Source organism: Ceratosolen solmsi, unplaced genomic scaffold (genome assembly GCF_000503995.2).
Source record: "Ceratosolen solmsi marchali unplaced genomic scaffold, CerSol_1.0 scaffold10, whole genome shotgun sequence".
NCBI classification, from domain to species: Eukaryota; Metazoa; Arthropoda; class Insecta; order Hymenoptera; family Agaonidae; genus Ceratosolen; species Ceratosolen solmsi.
In genome coordinates this window covers 22,164,523-22,189,724 of record NW_011948412.1, presented here as the reverse complement: position 1 = coordinate 22,189,724, position 25,202 = coordinate 22,164,523, and the positions used below count along the sequence as shown (strand labels likewise).

Genomic DNA, 25,202 nt, shown 5'->3' with positions numbered 1-25,202 from the left:
TATATATATATATATATATATATATATATATATATATATATTTATTTTTTTTTTTTTAATAGAATATATAATATGTTAGGGGAATTCTATATTGAATTAAACGGAAATAGTGTATTCTCAATTATAAATTTTAATAAAAAGAAATATCTTTAATACATGATTTGTGAGCATTATTTAAACACAATCTATAAGTGATAATGATTTACTTATTTCCAAACAATTTGACTTGCTTGATGAACTAGCTTATCGATAAACGTACGATTAAACATAAAAAGGAATTAATACTATTATCAACATTTTGGGATCTTAAATTAATAAGGCCGTTTATTCATATATAAATAATAGAACGTAGTAATACTTTCAGAATTACAAAAATATGTAAAGTCGCTTTTCCACGCGTTGAAAAGTTTTAATTTCATGTATAACGAAACTTCTGGAATACTATATATGCGTTAATTTCGCGCGTAGCCTTTTTAAAAAATGCAATTATCATCGTTTCTTTAGACGCGCATAGTAAGAACCAATCAACGAGACGATCAATGATCACTAAATCCTTAAAGATAAAAGACCCCTCGACTATCCATGCTGTTATTTGAATTTTAGTTGCAGAATCAATATTTGACTCGGACAATTTCCGTAGAAATGCATCGCTTCGAAAGCGTAGGCCTCGTCGAAGATTCTAGTAATAAAAGTATTCGTCCGCGGTAAAGCTACGGATAAGGCCTACGAGCGCCAAAATGATTCCAGAAGCTTCCAGAGCCAGCGCGTACGGAGTTCCGGCCAGCCAATGGGAAAGCGGAACGACTACTATGACTTTACTCCTAATCTTCTCCTTCAAGCTTTCAATTTAGCAGAAAGCGCTCGTAGTACAGGTATCGTCGTGGTATTCGTCTTCAAATATTACGACGGAGTCTATTTTACGATCGTACATAAGTAAGGCAACGGGGTTGAACGGGACGTAAACGAGCGAACGGTAATAAAGGCGATATCGATTTCAACGTGAAAAAGTGCTGGAGCTCATTGAACGAGCACCGACATTTCTTAACCTATAAGAAGGCGGCTCGCTTCACACCGAGAGAGCGAACAGTTACCGGTAAGTTTCGCTGGTGGGCTGTAAAAAGAGGAAAAGTAATAGAAGAGTCACTCGCTTGTCGAGCTTCTACGACGCTCCGTCTAGTGATATTGACCGTGTAAGGAATTACCGAGGCACGTGTGCGCGTGTCTACGAGTTGCTGGGAGAAACGAGAGGCTTTTGAAACGAAGTAAAAACTGTTATGGCCGCTATGTCTGTAATCGGGATAGATTTCGGCAACGACAACTGCTACATTGCTGTTGCTAGAGCTGGCGGCATCGAGACCATCGCTAATGATTACAGCCTTCGAGGCACGCCGTAAGTTTTGCGACTTTCATTAGCTTCATGAATTTCTTATATCGCTTCTTATAACCCATCATCGGTCGATTGGGTTAGCAAACGATTTCAAAACGTTTGTCGAATAACTTTTATAAGCAATTCATTCATCGTTTAGCAGTAGTAGTAGTAGTTTTTACACAATCTCTATTATTTACAGATATAATCCCTTAATATTTCTATATTTTTATGCTGTAACAATATTAAGTAATGTAAATGTACATGCGTTTGTTATTTTGAACGCTTTATTTTTGTTATAAATGGAATTATTGTATACCTTCAGTCTTCTATTGTAATTTAATTTTCTATTCTAACATTGTAATTTGCAACATTATCTACTTCAATTAAACTTTTAACAACAAAATAAACAAGTGAGATACAATAGTGTAATAATGACTTGAACATTTTTAAAGTAATTTCTATAAAATATTCTTACCTATAAAATTTTGTTATGATTGATTATTCCTATCTGAGTTTATTATTTAAGTTAATAAGTATTATATATTTGTACTAAATGAAGTTTACTTATCGTTGATAAATATATTACATTAATATACTTTGTAAAGCTATTTAAGTAGATAAATAATAACAAGTATTTTTTAAATAAGAAATACATTTTTTGTGCAAAATCTATTGTAATTATTTATTGTGCTTATATTTAATAAGTAATAAAATACTTTTGTTTTCTTATAATTAAATCTTAATTAAAATTTATCAAACTAATCTGACGATGAATCAGCATTATTTAGTTTACTAAATTTATGTATTAATAGAAAATCTAGCCTTTGACTATGCAAATAAAAGTATATAAATTCTTTTATATTTCATTTAAATTAATACAAATATATGGGATGTTGTTTCATTTTTTAATTTTGTTATGAGAAGAATTAACTTATTTTTTTTGTTTTTGTTTTATTTTATATTTATTGCTTCAAAGTTTATAGATAAATTATAAAAAAATCTACTTTTTAAAATGTACATTAATTCATTTCAGTGTTTTCAATTTATGTAACTTATTAAATACGTGTGAAGCATCAATTATCAATACATTTGTAATGTTATATATATGTATAATTTTATATTTTATGGTTGTGCTATTGTTACAAGTTTTCTTCATTTAAGTAAGCTTTTATTTTTTATCTTTACCTTTATTGTTTAATTAAAAAAAATTTCACTTTCAATCTTCATGCCAAAGATATAATGATCCATTTATGTGAGGTTAGAAATTAATCCTATATAATTTATTAAATTTGGGCAGCATTATTATAATATGTAATTGATTAATAGATTCTTACTTGTGTCATTTATTTAAATTCATGTATTAATTTAAAGTTTTAACTTTTTATTACATTATGATGTGTATCAAATTAATGTATATAATTATTATTAATTTATTCTTTTTTATACAAAATGAAATTATATATAAAAATTTTTTAAATAAAATTCGAAGATTTTAATGTTTTCTACTTCGATTTTCAAAAAATTTTTTTTTTTTTACAATGCACGATAAGAACTTTTATTGCAGAAAAATTATTTTTAAAATATTTTCAAATATTCCATATATATATATATATATGGAATAAATATATATATTTATTATTTATTATATATATATAGTATATATATAGTATATATATAATATATATATACTATATATATTATATAGTATTTTATATATAAATTAGTTTGTATAAAATAAGTATTGTATATTATATATATATATATATATATATATAATATATATATAGTATATATATATTAACAAATCTATTAAATAAATATATTTGTTCATATAGTTTGTAATAACACTTGGTAACTAAAATTACGTAAAACTATTTTATGAAGTATTATCAAATTCTTATCAATATTGAGAAAAAAGAACTTGATCTGCAATTTACATTTTTATATTAAAAAAAAATAGATTAATTTAGATTTTCATATATTTTATACTGCTTATTGAACGAATGTTTCTTTATATTTTTAATTAATTTTAATTTATTTTAAAATACTTCCAATTTTAGTAGTATTATATTTGACTTATTATCTTAATTTAAAAACAAATGCAATGTCTATCGTCCGTGGTCATTTATCATATTAACTAGTCTTTAAGTTAATATATTTTCTTAATATGTAAACAAGAATTATTATATAAGTTTTATATGCATATCTTCCTGGACTTTTGGGTTCTAAAGAATTCTAACATACGTATCTCATAATTAAATTATTATGTTATTTTGTTGGTTGTACAATCGATAAATCAAACGTTTGTTACGCGAATAGAATAAAAGCTAATCGATAATGAGTAAGGTTTCTAGTGAACTCCATAAAGTATAAAATCTTGAGAAAGCAAATGATTCTATGGTTCAATTAAGCTGATGCATTTTAATTAATTCTGATATAGAAAAATGTTTTTATTTTCTTTAATTAATTGAATTAAAAAAAATGAAAATCAAAACATTAAATCGGTTAGCAATAATATTATTAATAATAATTTGTATTCCATAAATACTTTCTTATATCGTTAACTTTAAAGTAATTTCATTAATAGAATATAATAAAGTGTATGTATGTAATAACTATAGCCTCAACTCTTGTAACCTAGATTCAATTTTAATATATTGGATCCATTTTCACGTACGCTAATTTATCAGCTTTCAATAATATTAGAATTATGTTAATTGTTTAAACTTATATAATATCTGCTGTACTATTCTTGTCATTAAAGGAATATTAAGAAAAAAAAGCTATAATAAGAAATCAAATCTGCAAATCAAATATTGAAATGTCAACGCTTGTATAGAAAAACGTAATTATTAATCACATTTGTAATGCGTCGCAGGCAGAGAGAAGCAAAAAGGAAAAAGCAAAGCAGATTGCATGATTTAATATCATCAACATTATGTCGCACCTCCAGATTATCGTAAAGTCTATAATTGACACGATAACCGCGTGCGAACGAACGCCAACTTTTTTTTGTCCCTCCTTTGGCCGTACAATGCACATGTACAACAACTCACGTGCTCCCGTGGGTTAACGAAAAAGGAAAGCGCACGCACCTCTATTTAAAACAAATGACTAATATAATTCTTGTGTATACGATGACGGGTTACCGCGATTCCTTATTTCGCTGTAATATTATGCATTGATTTTTTGCGTAATTTGGATCTTAGAATAAGATTCATTTACGACGGAGTGGGGGTGACTTATAATATCCCTGTATTAACTGCCCAACTGAACGTTAATTTCATATTTTATTACGTTTTAACTATATTTCTATTTCTATTCAAGGATAGGAAGATGCTGTTTCACGTAGGCGTGCGAAGATATTAGTAGGATTCGAATATAGATTTATATTATTTAGATAATTGTTTTTATAATGTAGGATTTATTCAGGAATATGTTAACCCTTTTATTTGTGTATATTTGTTTTTTTTTTGCACTAATTAAGATAAAAAAAATTGTTGGATCGACTTTGTGGTTATAGTAATTAAACATGTACCGCCAAACACTTCTATATTCCTTGTGTTTATTAACATAAATTAATACAGTAAGTTAATTATAGATGAAAATTGAAACGAATATAAGTGGATACGTATTCAGTTGATAAAATATTTTTACGGACAATAAATATGCCATCCAATCAGTCAGCGATGCAAACAAAAAAGTTAAAATTTTTATTCACGCCCGAAAACGGTACGACGTTAGTATCAATTAGTGTGTACCAATTGACACGTGACAATTGCCCAATTGCTTCGCTCTTATACACGTGCAGTATCTGCAAAATAACATGTGACATTTGTCTGATGATTGGTTTGGGGTAACCGCTCATCCAAAAGAAGATAGTGTTTTGTACGTAACAAAGTAAATTGTATATAAGATTGCATTTAGAAAGTAGCAATAAATATATATAAATCTATCTGTTTTTTTTTCATCTTTGCGATTGACCCCCTTCGCTTTAAATGGAATCATAAAACTTTGCAGATTTTATTAATAAGTATAATATCGATTAATACCCCATGGTTTGCAAGCTTGCTTAAAAGAAAATAGTTCTCGATTGTTAGCATGTCATAAATATGAGACCCTCCTCATATAATGATTTCCATTGAGAGAACCAAAGCCGAGTAGCTAATTGTATGTTTACCGTTTTATGTCTCATTTTGATGCGATATTCCATCGTATGCGATGATGTCAGCTGCACCGTCGCAATTCTCATTGAGATCCGATAAACGAGCTCTTTTCAAGAAAAGAAGAAAATCTTGGGAGGCTTTACTCCGTATTAAAATTTGTTTTCATCTCGACGTAAGATTTCAACATGGCGCGCAGTCTATCGATTCTTTACCTTTAACGCACTCCAAGGAATTACGCTTCTTTGTCGATTTTATTACATTAATTTGACCACGGAAAAATGACGACAAATAGAAATACTAATAAAACAACGACGTAATCAAGCATTTTCCAAATGTTGCAGATCATGCGTGGCGTTCAGTCAGAAAAATCGTATCCTTGGCGTGGCCGCCAAAAATCAAATGCTGACCAATATGAAGAATACGATATACGGCTTCAAACGACTCCTCGGAAGACAGTACAACGACCCCTTCGTTAAGAACGAGCTGCAGTCGCTGCCATGGAATTATAGCAAACAACCCGATGGCAGTATTGGCATACATGTAAGTCTTCGCCCACGGAGAGGTGGGCGCCTCGTCCATCTCTTACCCCTACTCATCCTTCGCTTCCACCACTTCTTCCTCATTCACCTCTTCCTCCTCTTCCATCAACACTTTCCCGTCCTACTCATTTTTCATTCAATCTGTCTACCTTAAACATGAAATAATGTATAGTTGAAAACTTTTTTGGTTAACTTGTTAAACAATTTTTTATGGGAATTTTGCTTGGCGATATTTTCAAATGTAGATGCATTTTTTGTACCAGGAAGATAATTTATTATGTCCGTTAAAAATTTATTCCCATTTTCTTATTGGAGAATGTAATTATCAGTAATAATCTACATTATGTTTTTGAGCTTCGTAAATTTAACGTGTAGCGAGTAATGGTGTCAAGGCATGGTTAATGTCTTATATCTTATGGCTGAGAAATTATTACGTGATCCTTATTTATCATTAAGAATTATCACTGTTAAAGACATTATTCTACCTACAGCATTAGACTACAAAACTTGTAGAATATTATTACATTATTAAGAATTTTAGCAAAATACCCTGTTCTATCATTGTACAGATCATGTCGTCAAAACAAAATTGATTTTCGTAAAAAGTTTTAAACTTTGAATCACATCTTAATAATTTGAGTCACAACTTTGTTTGCAAAAACTTTTTTTTCTATATCATAATTATTAAGGGAAATACTATTAATATTTGAGTTTCTCTTAAATATCTGAATATAAGCTCATTTTGAATAAAATTGATATATTTTTATTTCGAAAAATTAAAAAAAATGTGCGTACAAATTGATGTTTTATAGGCAAATTTTTTTAAGAAAAAACTTATTTTTATTTTTTAATATTTATATATTTTTTATTTGAAATTGATTTTGTAAATAATTATCAATAGTTTGTTTAATATTTTAATGTTTATATATTATAATTTATTAAAATTGTGTTAAAAACAATTATATAAAATATGAAAAATAATTTTAATGATAGAAAAAATATTTGAATCATATTGCTCTTAATTTAATTTAAATACTATATATTCTAACAAAATATTATATCCAATTAAAAAAAAAGAGAAATAAATATGTACTAATACGTTATCTATTAAATAAATATGAAATTTTTATAAAAAAATTATATAATTTGGTATTTATTTTGTAAAGTATATCAATGTTTAACTATAATATAGAGTAACTTCTTGTATCTTAAAAAACTTGATTGGCTTTTTTAATACAAAAATATACGATATATTATCAAGAATGAAATATCATCTATCTTTTTGTTAGTTTTATTTGTTATGGCTAAGTTAGCGTATTTCGTTTGAATTGAATCACTAATAAATGAGTTATTTTCTCGCGTTGTTGATCATTGCACTTCGAAATTTTACTGTTTTGATCATTGAACTTTTAGACGTGAGTAATATGAAAATTAATATGAATGTTTCAACCATCGTAATTCCTATTAATATTTTATTTCTTTATCAAAGTTTCATAAAATATTCATATGAATTCGAGAATATTATATTATTATTTATTTTACAGGCTATACATAATCTTATAATGTTTGAATATATAATGTAACTATAAATATTATATTTCAAGCAATATTAGAAAGTTATTAGAAGTAAATTTATAATTTTCAAGAATTTTTCAATTTAGATATTTAGTAATGTTTTATAATTTTACGATTATTTTCATTTACCATTTTTACATTATTATAAATAAGAGACTGAGTATGCATGGCAAGTATGCATTTTTAAAATTGAAGAAGTTTGTTAAAATTAATTTTGTATTTTATAAACAAATATTTGTAGAAAATTATTATTATTATTATCATTATTATTAATATATATAATTTATACATAAAAGCATATTACAATTATTTTAAAAATAGTTTTACATAAATTACAATAATTACAATATTTTTATATATTTTAGAGACTAAATTTGGATATATTGGATATATAATTAAATACATTTGATAGCTTGGGACTGTATATTGTACGAATTTACCTTGACCATACAAATAATCCGTAGTTTAAAAGTGCATATTTTATTAGCAGCTAAAATATCAACTCAAATATAAATATGAAAACATGTCTACGGTTATTAGTTTCGCTCGACGCATTATTTCATTCGTATTTTTATAGAAAGGACAGTAATATATAAAAATTAATTTGTATTTAAAAAGCTTCTGTTAAATGTTCACGTATTCATAATGCCTTGCGATTCCTTTATTTTATATTTCAAATGCTCTATTTTATTGCTCTCGAATAATTATCTGATTGGGTGTTAGCACTCAAATTTTTTCTATTCAAGAAGTTATGAAAGCGTCCACTTAATTTTAATATGAAAACTCTTGATGCACAGGTACGATATTTGGAAGAGGAGCATGTGTTCACATCAGAGCAGATAACGGCGATGCTCTTCACAAAGCTCAAGGATATAGCAGTGACAGCTCTGCAAACAGCAGTGAACGACTGCGTGATCTCGGTACCATCGTATTACAGTCAGGCAGAGCGTCAGGCCCTTCTTGATGCAGCTCGTATCGCCGGTCTCAACGTCCTTCGACTTTTTAATGAGACCACAGCTACGGCCCTTACTTATGGCATCTACAAACAGGACTTACCCCCGACCGACACTGCTCCCAGAAACGTTGTATTCGTCGATTGTGGTTACGCGAGTCTTCAAGTATCTATCTGCGCCTTTCATAAGGGTAAACTTAAGGTGAGTTGATCGAAAATAATTAATATTCTTATATGCTTCTTATTATTTATTATTCTTATTATCTATCTTATTATTCTTATTATATATTCTTATTCTAATAGCATTCAGGTGGGCAGTGCGAATCTATTTTATCGGATAATGTAGTTGTAGAAAGTTGAATGGCAGTGTTGACCAGTCACACGATGTGTCATGCTTTACTGATGGAACGTTTACTTTAGAAATTGTGTAATTGAAAATAAAAAATAAGCTATTCAATTAAAACAATAACGTACAAGTTGTTCTTTTGTTAATTTTATCTTAAATGGTGCGAAAATGGAAAAGAATATTATTTCAAATTATTAAAATGCCTACAAATAGGGACCATCAAAGACAATTTTTTGTGTAAAACCTTTGATGTTGTGAAATTATATTAGAATATTCATTAAAGTCATATCTATAGATGCAATGTAGAACAACTTATTATTTTTTAAATGTTATACAAGTTTTTTAGTTGTTATTATTCATAATATATTATTCATCTATAGTTGATAATTATGCTGATAAATTTTCATGAATGTTTAGAACTTTTGTAATAGCATCATATTGTGATTTAGGCTTTTATGAAATGAAATTTTACTTTTATTTTTATTTAAACGTTTTTGTTGAAATACAATCTTACGTTTAGTTAAACAACCTACTTTATAAGTCTGCTTATTAATTTTATGATTCATTTGATTTTTCTTTCAACTGTTTTTGTTGTTTCTACACAATCGTAAAATTTGGCAACGATTAATATCTCATATACGTTACCAGTACATATTGGTTTTTTTTAAGTCTAAATTAGATTAAGTTGTTCATAAATACTGTTAGTGTGGACGTACTTTCTAAGTTCACGGATTTATCGTTACGTTGAAGTTATTTAAAATATTTAATTTTATTATATGAACTTACAAATTCAATAGAATTCACACAAGTTGTATTTTCAGAAAATAAACGAAATTCAACTATATTTATGTCTAGCATTTATTCTAATATCAGCGTAAATGAAATATTTCATTGTTTCTCTTAGATGATAGCAAGTGCAGCGGATAGTCAAATGGGCGGCAGGGACATCGATGTTATCCTTGCAGATTACTTTTGCAAGGATTTCAAAGTCCGATACAAAATTGATGCACGTCAAAATACCCGTGCTTATCTTCGGCTGCTGAGCGAAGTTGAGAAACTAAAGAAACAGATGTCGGCTAATTCGACCAAGCTGCCCATCAACATTGAGTGTTTTATGGAGGAGAAGGACGTACACGGCGAAATGCAGCGTTCTGAAATGGAGGTCATGTGTGCTCATCTTTTCAAGCGTGTTGAATTAACTCTGAGGCAGTGTTTGACACAATCTAGTAGGTTTTATTATTGTTACTTTAGTTTTCCTAATGACCGAAAATTCAATCTTTCATCAAAAAATCTATTTCAATTGAATATTTGAAGTTGAAAGCAGTTTTTTGGCTTTTGAATATTGTTTTCAAATATTGGTATTCTTTTATTAAATTAATTAAATTTCTGTTTTAAAATATCAAATAGTTTAATATGTACAAAGTACAGAAATTAACAAAATGAATTTAGTAATATTTTTTATCAGACACTTTTTAAATAAAATGAATTTTTATAAATTACTAACTTTGTAACACTATAACTTTGTAAGAAGGGACTTTCTTAAATATTACGCAATGGGAAAATACCTCAAAACATTCAATTAATTAAAAATTTTCAAGTTCAAAAATTTCAATCGAAAACATTTTAATTTTATATAATTAATTATAAAATTTATTAAATTCAATTGTAAGCATGGTAAACGTGTATCTAATACATAAACAATTACAGAGTTGAAATTGGATGAGATCCATTCAGTGGAACTTGCTGGTGGTTCTAGCAGAGTACCAGCTATAAAAAAACTTGTTGAGGATGTATTTGGTAAACCTTGCTCGACTACCCTCAACCAAGATGAATCAGTAGCACGTGGCTGCGCCCTCCAATGTGCCATGCTCAGTCCAGCTGTTAGAGTTCGAGAATTTTCAGTCACTGATATTCAATCCGTCCCTATTAAATTGACTTGGGATGCCAGTCAAGGAGAGGCTGGGTGAGTTCTTCAATATTTTTCATGATGAAGGAATCTTAATATCCAAGAATTCGAATTTCTTCAAATAAAATTTCTACCAGTCAGTTAATGCATTTGTATAATAAGGTTATTAAAATCTAGTATTTTCACATTGTATACAAAGTATTTTTCTGACATTCTAATTAATTAGATTTATAAATTTGATATAATAGCTTTTTTTATATTCCATTGTTTATTGAGATTTTATTCTTTAAAGTATTTTGCTTATATTATTTTTTTATTATTACTGTGTAATTAAGGTTATTATAAATTTAAAAATAATTTTCTTTTATATAAATATAATATTTATTTAATTATTTATTTAAATTTATGAAGGATGGGTTAATCATAATTTGTAATTATTTTTTTTTTAAAGAAAAGTACTGCCTTTATAAATCAATATAAATTAATTACTTTACCATAATATGTCATAATATAAACCATACTACGTTTTCTTACCGATTTATTAAACTAATTGATATTTCATTATCATTAATTAAATTCATTATTATTCTTATTATCAATTAGATTATATTTATTTTCTATAATATTTTAGGGAGTTGGAGGTATTCGAACAGAATCATCATATTCCATTTTCCAAGATGCTGACATTCTATCGTTCCAATCCATTTACTTTAACCGCTAGCTACAGTGTGCCATTGGCAACATATCCTACAAATGAAATTGGTATGATGATAGTTATTAATTTTTATAAAAATTTACTGTAGCATTAGTAAAGCTTGTAATATTTACTTTCTCTATTCTATTTTTGATAAATTATATATAAGATATAAATATAATAATAAATTTGTAGGTATATTTACAATCAAAGATGTGAAACCGAATAAGGAAGGAGAATCATCAAAAATAAAAGTAAAAGTTAGAATAAATTTGAATGGTATTCTAACAGTAGCATCTGCCTCTCTTGTAGAGAAACATGAACAAACACCACAAGAAAAAGAGGAAGAAGAAAAACAAAAAGCACTGAAACAAGAAGCTATGAATGTTGACCAACAACAACAGGATAAGAAAGATAAAACAGATCAAGATGCAGAAGCTAAAGAACCTCCTGCACCAGAGGTAAATTTTTTTATAATATTTATATTTATTTTATGTGAATATAATTTGGTGATAGATAAAATCCCTGATTTTCCTCATAATATATTTACAATTTGCAATTTCATATATGTTATACTTAAAAAAATGTTGGCATATCATAAAAAGAATATATTAAAACTTGGACATACATTTTTAGTATTCTATAATTAAAAGATTAGTTAATAATTATCCAGTTGTTTTATATTATAGGTTTGATTTATCGAGCAGCATTAATTAAAATTTACAGAAAATGAAATTTAATATAGTAGATTTGTAAACGAATACCAACATATCACAAACATATATAATAAACTTTAAAATCGAACAATTATTTATTTTTTTTTTTTTTATACTTTTGCGATTATTTAAATAAGATTAAAAACAAAATTTCCACTAATAATTTTCTATGTATATTAACTAAACAGTTGTTCAATTCTTCACGTTTATTTGATTTGGCATTGGAATTTTTAAATTATTGTCCAATAGGAATATAAATTGGATTTAAAAAATAATTTTTTTTTAACTAATTGATATTCAATCAAATGCATAATTTAATACATATTGAATAATATGAAGAATTTGCTAATTAAAAAAAAAAAAGTATATTTATATATATATATATATTGTTAATATTCATGAAATAGAAGAATTTAGTAATTTTACATAATTATATGTAGAAAAGCACTTTAATATCCATGAAATAGTGTGCACATAGACTGGCTGGGGAATTACGTAAAGAAGAACATGTGTGTTTGTTATAATCTAGGTGAAAATGGATAAGTTGCGGCGGAGCTCAGATGACGAGGATGACGCGAAGGGCTCGTTCTACTCCTCCAAGATAAAGACTGCTCTGTCCTGGTTCAACTCGGTACGCGACACACTTATTGCCACTCACTTGGACCCATAAGCGTACACATTCTGATTCCAATTACTGTTTTATTATACAATTTTAAAGCAGAAAGTACATGATTGCACTGATTCATTTTAATTTCATTCTTTTTATTTGTCTTCATTCTTTGTTTATTTATTTTCGAAATCAAAGAAACGTATAAAATTATAACAGGATATAGAGAACAAATTACATAAATTTATTAATTAATACTTTAGGAATAGGAAAGTATTTTAAAAATTCATATAATGATATACAATCAATATGTTGTATTAAATTTAATTTTAGTAATTTATGTTATTAATTAGATTATTCAAATTAATAAGGATATTTAAATTCAAACGATTTAGTTTTCAAGATTATTAAAAGTTTTAAGAGTTTCACCAAGCATAAACAATTACATTATGATTTTTTAAGGAATTAATAACACTTTTTTACTAACAATAAAACTGATTTTTTTTTAATTTTAAATTAAGTTTATTTGAAAGTCTTAGCTATATATTAAATCAATACAGATTTATACAATTTTTATTATTATTCTTCTATATGTAAGTAGATCTATATAATTTTAGATATTTATATAATTAATTTTATTAATTATAAATAATTCTATTATCACGTTTTTTAAATTTTAAATTTTAAATTTTGTTTATTTTTGTTTTTATAAATTTTGATTTGTTAACGAGGAAAATATTATATATATGTTTTTATGTAGATAGGTGTGGTATGTATTTCATATAAGCTTCTAAATTTTAGAAATTTAATATATATGTATGTATGCATCTAACAAGTTTCTAGAATTGGATAAATCAATATTTATATATATAGTTTTTCCAAAATTTAGAATATACATTTTATTTATTTATATATGAACAAGGGTAATTTTATTAATTTTTGAATTAACAATATTTTTCATATATTAATATTTTTAATAATCAATCATTTTTATGAATTTCTAAATTAAATTATACAATTGGAACACTTCTATATTTATGTAAAAATAGAATTTTTAAGATACTTACAGTTTTATAAATCTACACTTTTTGTAATGAAACAAATTGTTTAAGATTAATTCAAAAAGCTACTGTAAGGTTATAATTTTAAATCTATTAATTATGATATTCATGAGTTTAGAACAGATTTAATACACTGAATGAAAAAATATTTTAGAAAATGCATCAAACTATTAATGTAGAAATCAATGCTTGATTAAGTATTAAGTATTAAGAATTCTATTATATTAAATTTATATATATATATATATATATATATATATATATATATTTGTCTAAAATTTGAGCTTTAAAAAATTACCTTTGTAATAATATCATTGAAAATTATTATTGAAATCTTTTTAACCAAAGAAATTTTAAACAGTTCTTTGAAAGTATAGTCTTTAAATACAAATGTAATGCTATTTAGAACTCTTCTTACACTTTATTCACTACTTGGAACTCTTTTTACACTTTATTTACTAATTAGAACTCTTCTTATACTTTATTTACTACTTCATATTAAATAATATCACCAAAAGTTAATCGCTAAAAGTAATTCGTTTTCATAAAGAAAATTTTGTTTCCATTTATTATTAATAAATTGTTTTTTATAATTATAAAATTTTTATCATGAGCCAAATATAATAAATATTTATATCTAGTTTCACATATAATTTGATTTAATAAGTTATAAGCGATAAATCATAGTATAAAATTTTAAAATATCGCTATTAGTATTGAACTTGTCTCAAATTTTTTTTTTGTAAATTTCAAATTTATTTTTATCAAATATATGAAATACTTTACTTTAAAAGTAATAATCACAATTTAAAATAAATTATTGAATTATTATTTTCTTTTTCATCTATTTTTTTCCTCTTTTTCTTCTTTTTCTTATTATAAAAGTGTTTCACCATTTAATCATTAACTTTATATAGCACATTTTGGAGATTGTTAAATTAGGTTAATCTCTAAAATATTGATATGCATATGGGTCCAAGATAAAGTTGTGTCACGTTGTGTTGTTTTATACCACCTGTTTTATTATATTTTGTTGTCCATATTATAACCTCTGTCATGTGCGAAAATGACAAGACTATTTAAACATAGCAGTTATTTTAAATTTTGTAATTGGCTCTATACTAAAGTACGCAAATGTATGTAATCATCAGTTTATTGGAATAATTTAATAAATTACTGGAATCATTCTTTTTCATGAATTAGTGCATAAAATAAATTACTTCAGCACATTACACATATATAGATAGCATTATATTTTTATTTAATAATTCAATAAATTCATTATTGAATATCACTGATAAATTTCACTTTTACTAATATACTTAAAGTATTGCTTCATCGATATATTGATAACAATTAACAATGTCATTAATGAAGGTCATTTTTGTGTAAGTTGCTTTATTGATCAGTTATAACGTGCTTTTTTTTAATTATACATGTTCAATGAACCAAATTACAAGTTTTAATAATTTTAATTTTGATCCTTTCAGCATATATGAAATGAAAAATAGTTACTTTTAAATTAATTTGACATAAATATGTAGTTTCATACAATGTCTCTGTTTTGTTGTAGGCTGATGACAAAGCAGAAGATGTTAAAAACAAAGTCAAGGTTCGCCATATCAGTCTTCCTATTGACGTTTGCGGATATGGATTATCACAATTAGATCTTGATAATGCAACAGAGAAAGAGGTAAATTTAAAAAGTTAGATAACTAAAATGTTGTCCACTTCTGATTTCTGTAAATACTTATCAAAATTATAAAGTCGTTAATAATTAATTATCTTATAAGAAGTATAAATGTAAAAATTAAAATTAATTTTACTTGTTGATTTTAAAGTATACATAATTCAAAATCTAATAATTAAATATAGTATTTATTAATAATTCGAAAATATATAATAATAAAATAGCATGCATCCTATTTATTTGTACCTTATAAAAATTTAAAATACTTTTGTAATGTTTAATTTTATATAATTTTATTAATATATAATTCAATTGTATAAATAATACAAATATTACGATAGGGAAAAAAATCAGTGATAATGGATTTTATAACAAGATACATACAATTTAAAAAGAATATGCTTATAAAATATTTTCGAACATTCAATTACAATTTTCATTTTTACAGTGCAAAATGGTGGCTGAGGATCGACAAGAGAAGGAGCGCGTTGACGCACGTAACGCTCTTGAGGAATATGTGTATGATTTACGAGCAAAGATCTCGGACGAAGATCAATTGGCTACGTTTATATTGGAGGCAGATCGGGAATCACTTTGCAACACTCTTGACGACACTGTGATTTGGTTGTACGAGGACGGTGATGATTGCATTCGTCAAATATACTCTGAAAAACTATTGCGGCTCAAGGTAAGCCGCTTTATTTAATAGTTTGAAATACTTTATAGCCGTATATACGATAGCCTTGATAAATTGCTCTTGTAATTGTTAAATAATCATTTTTCGACACATCGATTCTAAGTATTATTCGCTGTTTCTAATAGTCCCAAGGCGAGCCCATCAAGCAATTGAAAATCGAATTCGAGGGCCGCGTACCGGCAATGGACGAGCTCGCCAGTGCCCTCCAGCTTGCCACAAAGAGTGTGGAACAGATCCTTTTATCTCAAGGGAATGACGACAAGTTTAACCACATCACCGATGATGAGATTAAGAAGGTACAACGGACAATACAGAGTAAGTGGTCTTGGCTCGAGGAGAAGCGCGTATTATTCTCTCAGACGCCACGCACCCAACAACCGCCTGTCTACATTAATCAAATACAAGCCGAAAAACAGGTGAGAAATATATATTTATATATTATGTAAATATTTTTTATAAGATTTTTAAACTCATAATGTGTAAACTATAAAATATTATTGTTTAGGGTAAATTATTATATTTGTTAAATTATTCTTTCAAACTTTTAGTCTTTCATTTCATATACGAAGATGTAGTTTTAAGTAAAAATCATTTGCATTATGCAAATGATATTTGCAATTATATTACTATTTCTTAAACTCATATAAAGTAAAGTTAATAATTATTTTTAAATATTATGTTTTTATTTACAATATAATAGACTATATATAGTACAATACATTCAACACGAATCGTATATTGTATAAATTGTAATTATGTTTTCATGTTTATCTAAAATATTGTTTATTGCTACTGATTACATATCACTTTTGAAATAAGCATGGGTAGATTAATATTATTATTCCTCAATTGTAGTAATTACTCAGTTTTTTTTACTTCATTTCAGTCACTTAATAGTACAATCACTCCCATTCTCAATAAGCCTAAGCCTAAAGTTGAGCCACCTAAGGAAGAAAAGAAGGAAAAAACTGTTGAACAAAAAAACAACCAAAACAGTGAAGCACACAATCAAAACAACAGCCAGACGACCAATGAAGATAAAATGGACGTGGACGCTGCGACAGTAGGCGGCGAGAAATAAATGCTCCCTATTCTAACACCTAATCTCCTTATTTTCTAATAACATAATTAAGTATAATAATAAAAATAAAAAAGAATTATTCGAAGAAAGAAACGAACCTATCGAAGACTTCTTGAGCTCTTATGACGTCATTCTTAGAAAAGCCCTCTGACTTTTATTAAGCATTATTTTTGTTATTATTGTTTTTTCATATTTTGTCTTGTTAATCTATATTAATTTCTGTTTATATTTTCTTGGTTCTGGAAATATTTCTTATCATTTATTTGGGCCATATTAGATTTAATAGTTTTGTAAAAGTGAATTGTAATGCGTCTAAGTATTTTTCTACTGATGATATAAAACAAAATTCATAAAATATAAATAGCTAGTTATACGTATTACTTTCGCTTTTATTGAATTTCGGAATTTTCGAAAGTAAGAAGCTTTTTATATAATTTAAAATTATGTCCATACAGTAATATTTTGTATTGCAAGTTTTTATAAAATTATTAAAATCAACAAAAATATAGCATAAGTCAAAGTGATTTCCATAATGTATCAATTGCTTAGTTATGAGATTTTTAATAACAATGCCATTGGAAAAATTATCAGAGGGACAAAAGTTTAACCAAGTATGCAGACACTTCGGTATACAGAAACGAGACAATTTCTCCAAATGACCATTGATCACTGTAATTGTTTATTTTACAATTTAAAACGTTCAATATTTAATATTGGATTAATATTTCGTACTCATTAGATGATAGTTGCATAAATGCATATTGTAGTGTAGCTATTAGTTCGAATAGAAAAAGTGTGAAAGAATTTAATTATTTTACATACACTAGGAGTGTCTGTGTAGCTGACATTAATTGGTGATTAATGTGCCGGTGCCTTTGTAAGGAGGATACGTTTCTTTCTTCGTACTTAACTTGTGAATGGGACGAGAAACCTTTCGAAGCTTCCGATGCACTAAATACTATAGAAAGAGAGAGAGTACGAACAGCCCACAAAATAAAATTATACATAGTTATTTGTAATCGTGTATAATAATGTATAATTATTTATATATATAATTAATTAGATGACTATGTACAAAAGCTTAGAATGTCAGTGATTGCACATAAATTTTTGAATTTAATTTTTTACACTAAAAAGTAATTATAATTTTTCTTGGATAACTCTCATTTGAATAGTTCTAAAAAAGTATGCTGTGTATGTCACGAAGTTCTTTCCAAATGAAGTACATGTCAGCTAAATGTAGATTAAACAATTCCAATTAAATAATAAAAACAAAAAAAAGGATTGACTCAGGGTAATATCGCTGGCGATTTTATGTATTTAACAACATATACTATGAGTTTTTTCATTCCATTGGTTTGTTAGTCGATCATTGTCAAAGCTCATGTGTAAATCATGTGTTTCGTTTATCAATACTTAAATTAATGACTAAAAAAAAAAGGGAACTGACCAAAATGATTTTCTTATTGTATGTACCTCTGCTCTACTATTGTGCGTACCTCTCCATTTCCCTTACTTATCAATTTATATACATTTAGTCACATATGCAATCAAAATACATTTACTAGAAATATAAATATGGTAAATTATAAAAAAAAATTTTTTTTAAAAAATTAAAAAAAGGGTAAGAACTTCGAAGGTTTTTCGTTATTATAGTTAGCTTGAATTATTATTGCATAGGAATTTTTAGATGTTAAAACACGAATTCTAAGTAGAAACAAAAAGACTTAGTGTAATATGTACAGTTAATTTCGTTGTTCCTGTCAATATAACTTACAATCTTTAGACAATGTCATTTTTGTTCGACTCTACTCTCTTTTTCTTTCATTATTTTATTTTTCATTCAAGTTACTTTTTGTCACTAACTAGATTTTTATCGAGTTAAATCTTTTTTATTTTGAAAAAATAATAGTGAAAAATAATATCTTGAAAAAAATTAAATCTATTGTAACTACACAATAAAAAAAGCTTGTCTAATATAAACAAAAATTGGTCCATTTATTTCATATAAACAATTCTTTTCCCAAATATAAATCATATATTAATATTATTGATTCAAGAGTTGAATAAATGCATATAAAAACTGACAATTAATCAGACTTCATCTGCAGTTTTGATGGTGTGTCAAAGTATGCTCTATATATAAATGCTCCAAGAGCAATATGCAATATCGCAATTGCTACTCCAGCCGAGTAAACATTACTTGTTACTGTTTCTAAACCAAGCAATTCTGCAACATTAAATTAACATTAAATTATTTTAATTATTTATATAATTTTCTCTTATATAATTATTTAAAAGAAAACTGGTGTCTAATTGTAATTAAATATACTTTATTCTGATTTCATTCCTTTATTTTTATTATACGTATTTTTAAAGTTTTTTCAAAAATGGGAAATGGAATTTATTTGTATAATATATTTAACAATGTATATTTAGAATATGGAACTCTAATTAGCTTTTAAATTGAAAAACAAAATTAAAGAATATAATAATACCTACTATCAAAAATAAAAATTTTACTAGTGAAAAATGATATCACAGGAAATGTTATAATTATAATACAATGCAAGAGAACTGTTTTAAATACTTGTAGTTCAGTTTGTTCCTGAAAAAAAACAAGTTTATTATATTAACTAGTTTGTTACATAACCTTAATTATATTATATTTTCAAAGAACATGTTATAAGCATAATTATTAATTAGTCTAAACGTATTCATAATCTTAAATAGATAATCATAAATTAATTTTAATTAAAAAGTGAATTTAAAATAAGATTTTAAATAAATTTTCTAATACAAAAGTAAAATTCGAATTTAAACGTTCTATTCTATAATAAACTTTACTTAATTATGAAATATATTTTTAATAATTTTATAAATTAAACGTTTATTATTTCCTTACCTTTTGATTAGTCATAATTATTTCTTTAAAAATTAATTATCGATTAAATAATTTGTTTTAGTATAAGTAGCAATGATAGCTATCACATAACCAAAAATGGTTAATTTTTATACCTTTATTTTCTATTGTTCACTATAATAGAATAGGAGTATTCCTTAAAAAGAATATAATAATGCAATAAGTTTTATATTAAGTTATTTTACTTCTTTACATTAATACTAATGCATGTAATTTTGAAATTAATAAAGTTATTCTTGATTATAAGAGTATAGTATAAATTCTAAAGCGCCAAGATTTCAGATCTCATGTGATCTACGAAATATTCCTTTAAATTAGCATGTGTGCAATCCCTCTAACTGTGTTTTCATTACATACTATTGGTCGGTAATGCAGGCAGAAACATATTTCGTTGAGTGCATATTGATATTACTATTAGTAAAACTCTATGTGTATGATCAACAAGAAAACAAGTTGTTTTGACAGCAAATTGAATTAGTATAATTTATTAGTTTAGAGAATAATGCTTTAAGTTTTACATATAGTTGACCCTAAATGAATTTAAACCTGAATTTCTAACGATTTTGTCTTTATATATGGTTTTCATTTTTATCTGTGAATATTATAAAAAAAATTAATGAACAAATGAAAGTGGTTTATATAAGTTTATTACATACGTTTTGTTTGATTGAACCAACTGGATTTTCTTAATTTTCTTATTAATTATCCGCACACACACATATATATATATATATATATATATATATATATATATATATATATATAATCATATCAGAATTTACATTATTTATCGTTTATTAATATTTATAAATACATGTAACTTTATATTAAAGTCTTATAAAAATGAATTCTTCATCATTAGTTGGGAAGGTAAATATTTTATAACCTGTAGAATCAGTATTTTTATCTAAAAAAAATTTTTCAACTAACCTTCAAATAAATATACATATTTTTTTTATGTGAGAAAGTAAAAATTATAAATAACAATGATTTAGAAATGAAATATTATTCCATTTTATTTTCAAACTATCATACATATAAACGTTTTTTTATATAATAGCACCAACCATCTATTGCACAGCCACAAATACAGGAATTCAGTATTAGAGTACCAAAGTAATAATATTTTCCATAATTACTTTTATTTCAAAATTTGATAAACCAAACTAAGTGTGATTGAAATTTCTAGGAATAATAAAAAAAAGCATAATGTTATGCGTTTTAATGCAGTATTAAAAGTAGATTTTAAAGAATGGAAACAAGTAAAAATGGAAAGAGAAAATAATATGAAAGATTTTAAAGGTTTGGAAGAAGATATGCCAAAATTTGGTGCAGGGTCTGAATTTGGAAGAGATGCCAGAGAAGAAGCAAGAAGAAAAAAATTTGGGATTACCAGTAGAAAATACAAACCAGAAGATCAACCTTGGATATTAAAAGCTAATGGAAAGACAGGGAAAAAGTTTAAGGGTATTAGAGAAGGAGGTGTTAGTGAGAATGCAGCTTACTATGTCTTTACACATGCTCCGGATGGTGCGATAGAAGCATTTCCTTTACATGAGTGGTAATTTGTATAATTCATCTATTTAAAATGTTTAAAATATTTAAAATTGATATTACTTTGTACTTATACTATTCTTATATGTATATCTATACTTTATCCATCATATATCTATAATTATATTATAATAGATTAAATGATGGCTTATTAATTTTAAACTGTTTTTAAATTTTACAATTATTTTATTATGTTAACTATTGAATTTATGAAACTGATCAAATAATTTGTTTTTATTTAAACATTTTTTAAACATTAAAAATTTTTCTCATATATTTTATAGTATGAAAGTTTATAATTTCTTATTTTTCATAATTCAGGTATAATTTTCAACCTATTCAGAGATATAAAGCTCTAAGTGCTGAAGAAGCAGAACAGGAATTTAGTCGAAGGAATAAGGTAATGAACTACTTTTCGCTAATGTTGAGAAAGCGTTTACGTAATGATGAAGATGGAGGTGAAGATGGAGATTTATTGGATGGTGAAAAGGGAAAGAAACCAACAAAAAAAGAGAAGGACTTACAAATTTCAGAAATGGATGAGTGGATGGACAGTGATGACGATGATGACTCTGATAGTGATGTAAAGGAAGAAAAGAAGAAATCTGATGAAGAGGTTGATGCAAAGAAAAAGAAAAAGAAAGGTGTATATAAAAATACAAAAAATTTTAAAAGAATACTATATTTTATACAACTAAAGAATATTACTTGTTCCTTTTTTATTTTACAATAGCTTTAATTTATTTAATTATTACATAAGGTTTCAGAAAAAATAAGTTAGATTTAAGCTAATTATAAAAATTAGTTGTCTTGGAAAGAAAATTGAAAATAACCAATAAATTATCAATAAATTAATGCAATTTACAAATGTAATTTTTTCATGATTTTTATGATTTATAGAATAATATTTAATTTTTTTACAATTTATGATAGTTAAAAGGACAAATTTATTTGTTTCACTTAAGAAAGTGTATAATTACAAAGTTCACTTATATCAATAAAAAAAATATATTAATAAAAAATCAGTTCAAATTTTGATAAAATAAATTTGATTTTACAACAAATAAATTTACTTATCTGACAAAAGAAAATTAAATTCTGTTTTAATAGTTATCAATTAACAATTTTATTATTTCAAATATAAATCTTTGGATTTTTTATAATACGAAAGATAAGAATATTATTTATTAATTTGATTTAAACGAATGTTTGTAGGTGTTATAAAAAAAAAAAAAAAGAAGAATGCATCCGATGACGAAGCTTTTGAAGAAAGCGACGACGGCGATGAAGAAGGAAGAGAATGTGATTACATATCTGACTCATCTGCTTCAGATTCTGAATTAGAATCACAGAAAGAAATTAAATCAGTTGCGGAGGAAGACGCTTTAAGAAAGTTGTTAGCGTCCGACGAAGAAGACGAAGATGAAGAACAAGCAGATAAAAAGGACGACGATGAAAAAAATGATGAGGAAGACGGTAAAGAAAAGGATGAAAAAGTTAGTATAAATAAATCTTACAGCGGTATTGTAAAAAATAATCAAAAAACCAATCAATTAGCCGTGAATTTTTGTTCAAGAATCATTATATTACATAGAATACGTTAATTTTTCCCTTTGTATTGGTACACTGATAATGACATTATTTTTTTTTCGCATTTCGTTTATCTTTTCGACATATTTGTATACTACTATGTTCTTCTTATCTTGCTGAATGACTTGAAGCTTTCCGGAAATTATTTTTCCACCTGCCATCATAGAACTTATTGAATATTTACGCCAATCGCTATTTGGTAATTGCATTTCCAGCAATTTGATGAATGGGGTAGAATTTTGTTTAGCCGTCGGTGGTTTCTTTTTTTTGTGGTAATGTCATAGAATTATATATATATATATATATATATATATATATATATATATATATATATATATGTATGTATATATAACTATACATAGTGTCCTATGGAATAATCCCATAACGAGGCACTAACGAATGTTGGATTAAATATGCTTTATAAAATTAAATTTTAATTTCACCGGAAAGAAAATTTACACAAATTATTTAAATTATTAAAATAATATTAAAAAATAATAATAAATATTCATTTATCTGATTCAATGACTTGCATAGGATAAAGATAAATCCGGAAAAAGTAACGATAAAAAAAAAGACAAAAAGAAAGGTAAAAAGAAAAAGGACGACGGCTCTGATTCCTTTAGTGATATCGAGTCAGAAGCCGAACAAAATAAAGATTATAATAAGAAGCCAACTAGCTCACAAAGTTCAAGATCCGCAACGCCTACACCAACTATTACAGGCACAATGGATTCATTGAAAAGAAATATTGGTAGCTCGTCTGATTTGATACAGGCAAAGAAAATGAAACTCGAGAACAGTTATAGTCTGTCATCTTCGTCTTCTTATATTTCTGGATCCAGGTATACTATAGACTTTTATCAAATTTGATTATATGCAAATTAAAAATACTATTGGTAAATTTGTACAAACCTTTATATAATTTTAAGACTTATATTTTCATTATTCTTTTAGTATGTTCTTTGTTAATTTTTTAGTCATGCTATTTATATGTCTGAATAAAAAAAAGTAAAATAAAAAAAAAACTTATTCTTTTGTTATGACAAATGACTAAAATTTAAAAAAATAATATAATAATTATATTGGAATATTTTAAGTATCACGATTTTTATGTTTTATACAGTGAATCTGGAATAACAGAAGATGCGGTGAGACGCTATCTTATGCGAAAGCCTATGACTACTACAGAACTTTTGCAGAAATTTAAGTCAAAGAAAACTGGACTTTCTTCTGAGCAAATTGTTACTATTATGACTAAAATTTTAAAAAATATCAACCCTGTAAGTCAAAAGATTAAGGGTAAAATGTATTTTTCAATTAAAGCTCAACATCATCAGCAACTCCATTAAGATGCCTTATCAAATATTGATTAGTTAAAACATTTTTTGTTTTGTATATTTTATGATATATTAAATTATATTAACAGCAATATATATTAATATTTACTATTGCCTTATTTACCATATCAGTTTATGGTATTAAGTTTTTATTATATTATTAAGATCATCAATTTTAATAAAATGTTATCTTTAAGAATATTTTAGTTTAAACAGACACAGTCAATTAATATTTTAGAAATTTTATCAAAAATTAAGCTAATTATATTTTCTATATTTTCTATATTTAAAATTTATTCATACATTTGATCTATATTATAACTCCTATTAGAGATCATCCTTATAACATATGCATTAACTAATTAATTTAAGTAGTGTCAAGCAAATGTTAAATAC

The 25,202-nt window shown here is 25.8% G+C and overlaps 3 protein-coding genes across 4 annotated transcripts; 2 read left to right on the top strand and 1 right to left on the bottom strand.

The window, feature by feature from the left end:
• Positions 1-812: 812 nt before the first annotated feature.
• Positions 813-17,441, top strand: Hsc70Cb (heat shock protein 70Cb). Of its 2 annotated transcripts, XM_011499639.1 has the most exons (12): positions 813-1,390; positions 5,877-6,075; positions 8,447-8,803; positions 9,852-10,173; positions 10,655-10,910; positions 11,485-11,615; positions 11,743-12,008; positions 12,793-12,894; positions 15,505-15,624; positions 16,070-16,309; positions 16,444-16,734; positions 17,205-17,441. In XM_011499639.1, the coding sequence occupies exons 1-12, from the start codon at positions 1,275-1,277 to the stop codon at positions 17,397-17,399; spliced, it is 2,595 nt and encodes an 864-aa protein (XP_011497941.1). In that variant the 5' UTR covers positions 813-1,274; the 3' UTR covers positions 17,400-17,441. The 2 variants fall into 2 exon arrangements, with proteins under 2 accessions (XP_011497941.1, XP_011497950.1); XM_011499648.1 differs by lacking the exon at positions 12,793-12,894 and having other exon boundaries at positions 814-1,390.
• A 1,983-nt stretch (positions 17,442-19,424) lies between these two features.
• On the bottom strand, positions 19,425-20,619 carry LOC105362237 (vacuolar ATPase assembly integral membrane protein VMA21 homolog). The gene is made up of 3 exons (XM_011499628.1): positions 20,305-20,619; positions 19,902-20,007; positions 19,425-19,629 (listed from the first exon to the last, which is right to left on the bottom strand). Exons 1-3 carry the CDS (start codon positions 20,317-20,319, stop codon positions 19,490-19,492), a joined length of 261 nt encoding a protein of 86 aa, XP_011497930.1. The 5' UTR covers positions 20,320-20,619; the 3' UTR covers positions 19,425-19,489.
• Positions 20,620-21,162: 543 nt separating this feature from the next.
• On the top strand, positions 21,163-24,900 carry TfIIFalpha (transcription factor IIFalpha). Its single transcript, XM_011499614.1, has 7 exons — positions 21,163-21,192; positions 21,383-21,438; positions 21,512-21,883; positions 22,198-22,520; positions 23,092-23,372; positions 24,004-24,311; positions 24,593-24,900. Exons 1-7 carry the CDS (start codon positions 21,166-21,168, stop codon positions 24,816-24,818), a joined length of 1,593 nt encoding a protein of 530 aa, XP_011497916.1. The 5' UTR covers positions 21,163-21,165; the 3' UTR covers positions 24,819-24,900.
• Positions 24,901-25,202: the final 302 nt, after the last annotated feature.

Bases quoted from the DNA above. Each gene is read 5' to 3' on its own strand.
- Hsc70Cb (XM_011499639.1), top strand. From the start codon at position 1,275: ATGGCCGCTATGTCTGTAATCGGGATAGATTTCGGCAACGACAACTGC. The intron at 16,310-16,443 runs GTAAGCCGCTTT...TGTTTCTAATAG, and splicing joins AAAAACTATTGCGGCTCAAG to TCCCAAGGCGAGCCCATCAA. The intron at 16,735-17,204 runs GTGAGAAATATA...ACTTCATTTCAG, and splicing joins AAATACAAGCCGAAAAACAG to TCACTTAATAGTACAATCAC.
- LOC105362237 (XM_011499628.1), bottom strand. The intron at 19,630-19,901 runs GTAGGTATTATT...TTAATGTTGCAG, and splicing joins TAAAATTTTTATTTTTGATA to AATTGCTTGGTTTAGAAACA.
- TfIIFalpha (XM_011499614.1), top strand. From the start codon at position 21,166: ATGAATTCTTCATCATTAGTTGGGAAG. The intron at 21,193-21,382 runs GTAAATATTTTA...TTTATATAATAG, and splicing joins CTTCATCATTAGTTGGGAAG to CACCAACCATCTATTGCACA. The intron at 22,521-23,091 runs GTGTATATAAAA...GAATGTTTGTAG, and splicing joins AAAGAAAAAGAAAAAGAAAG to GTGTTATAAAAAAAAAAAAA.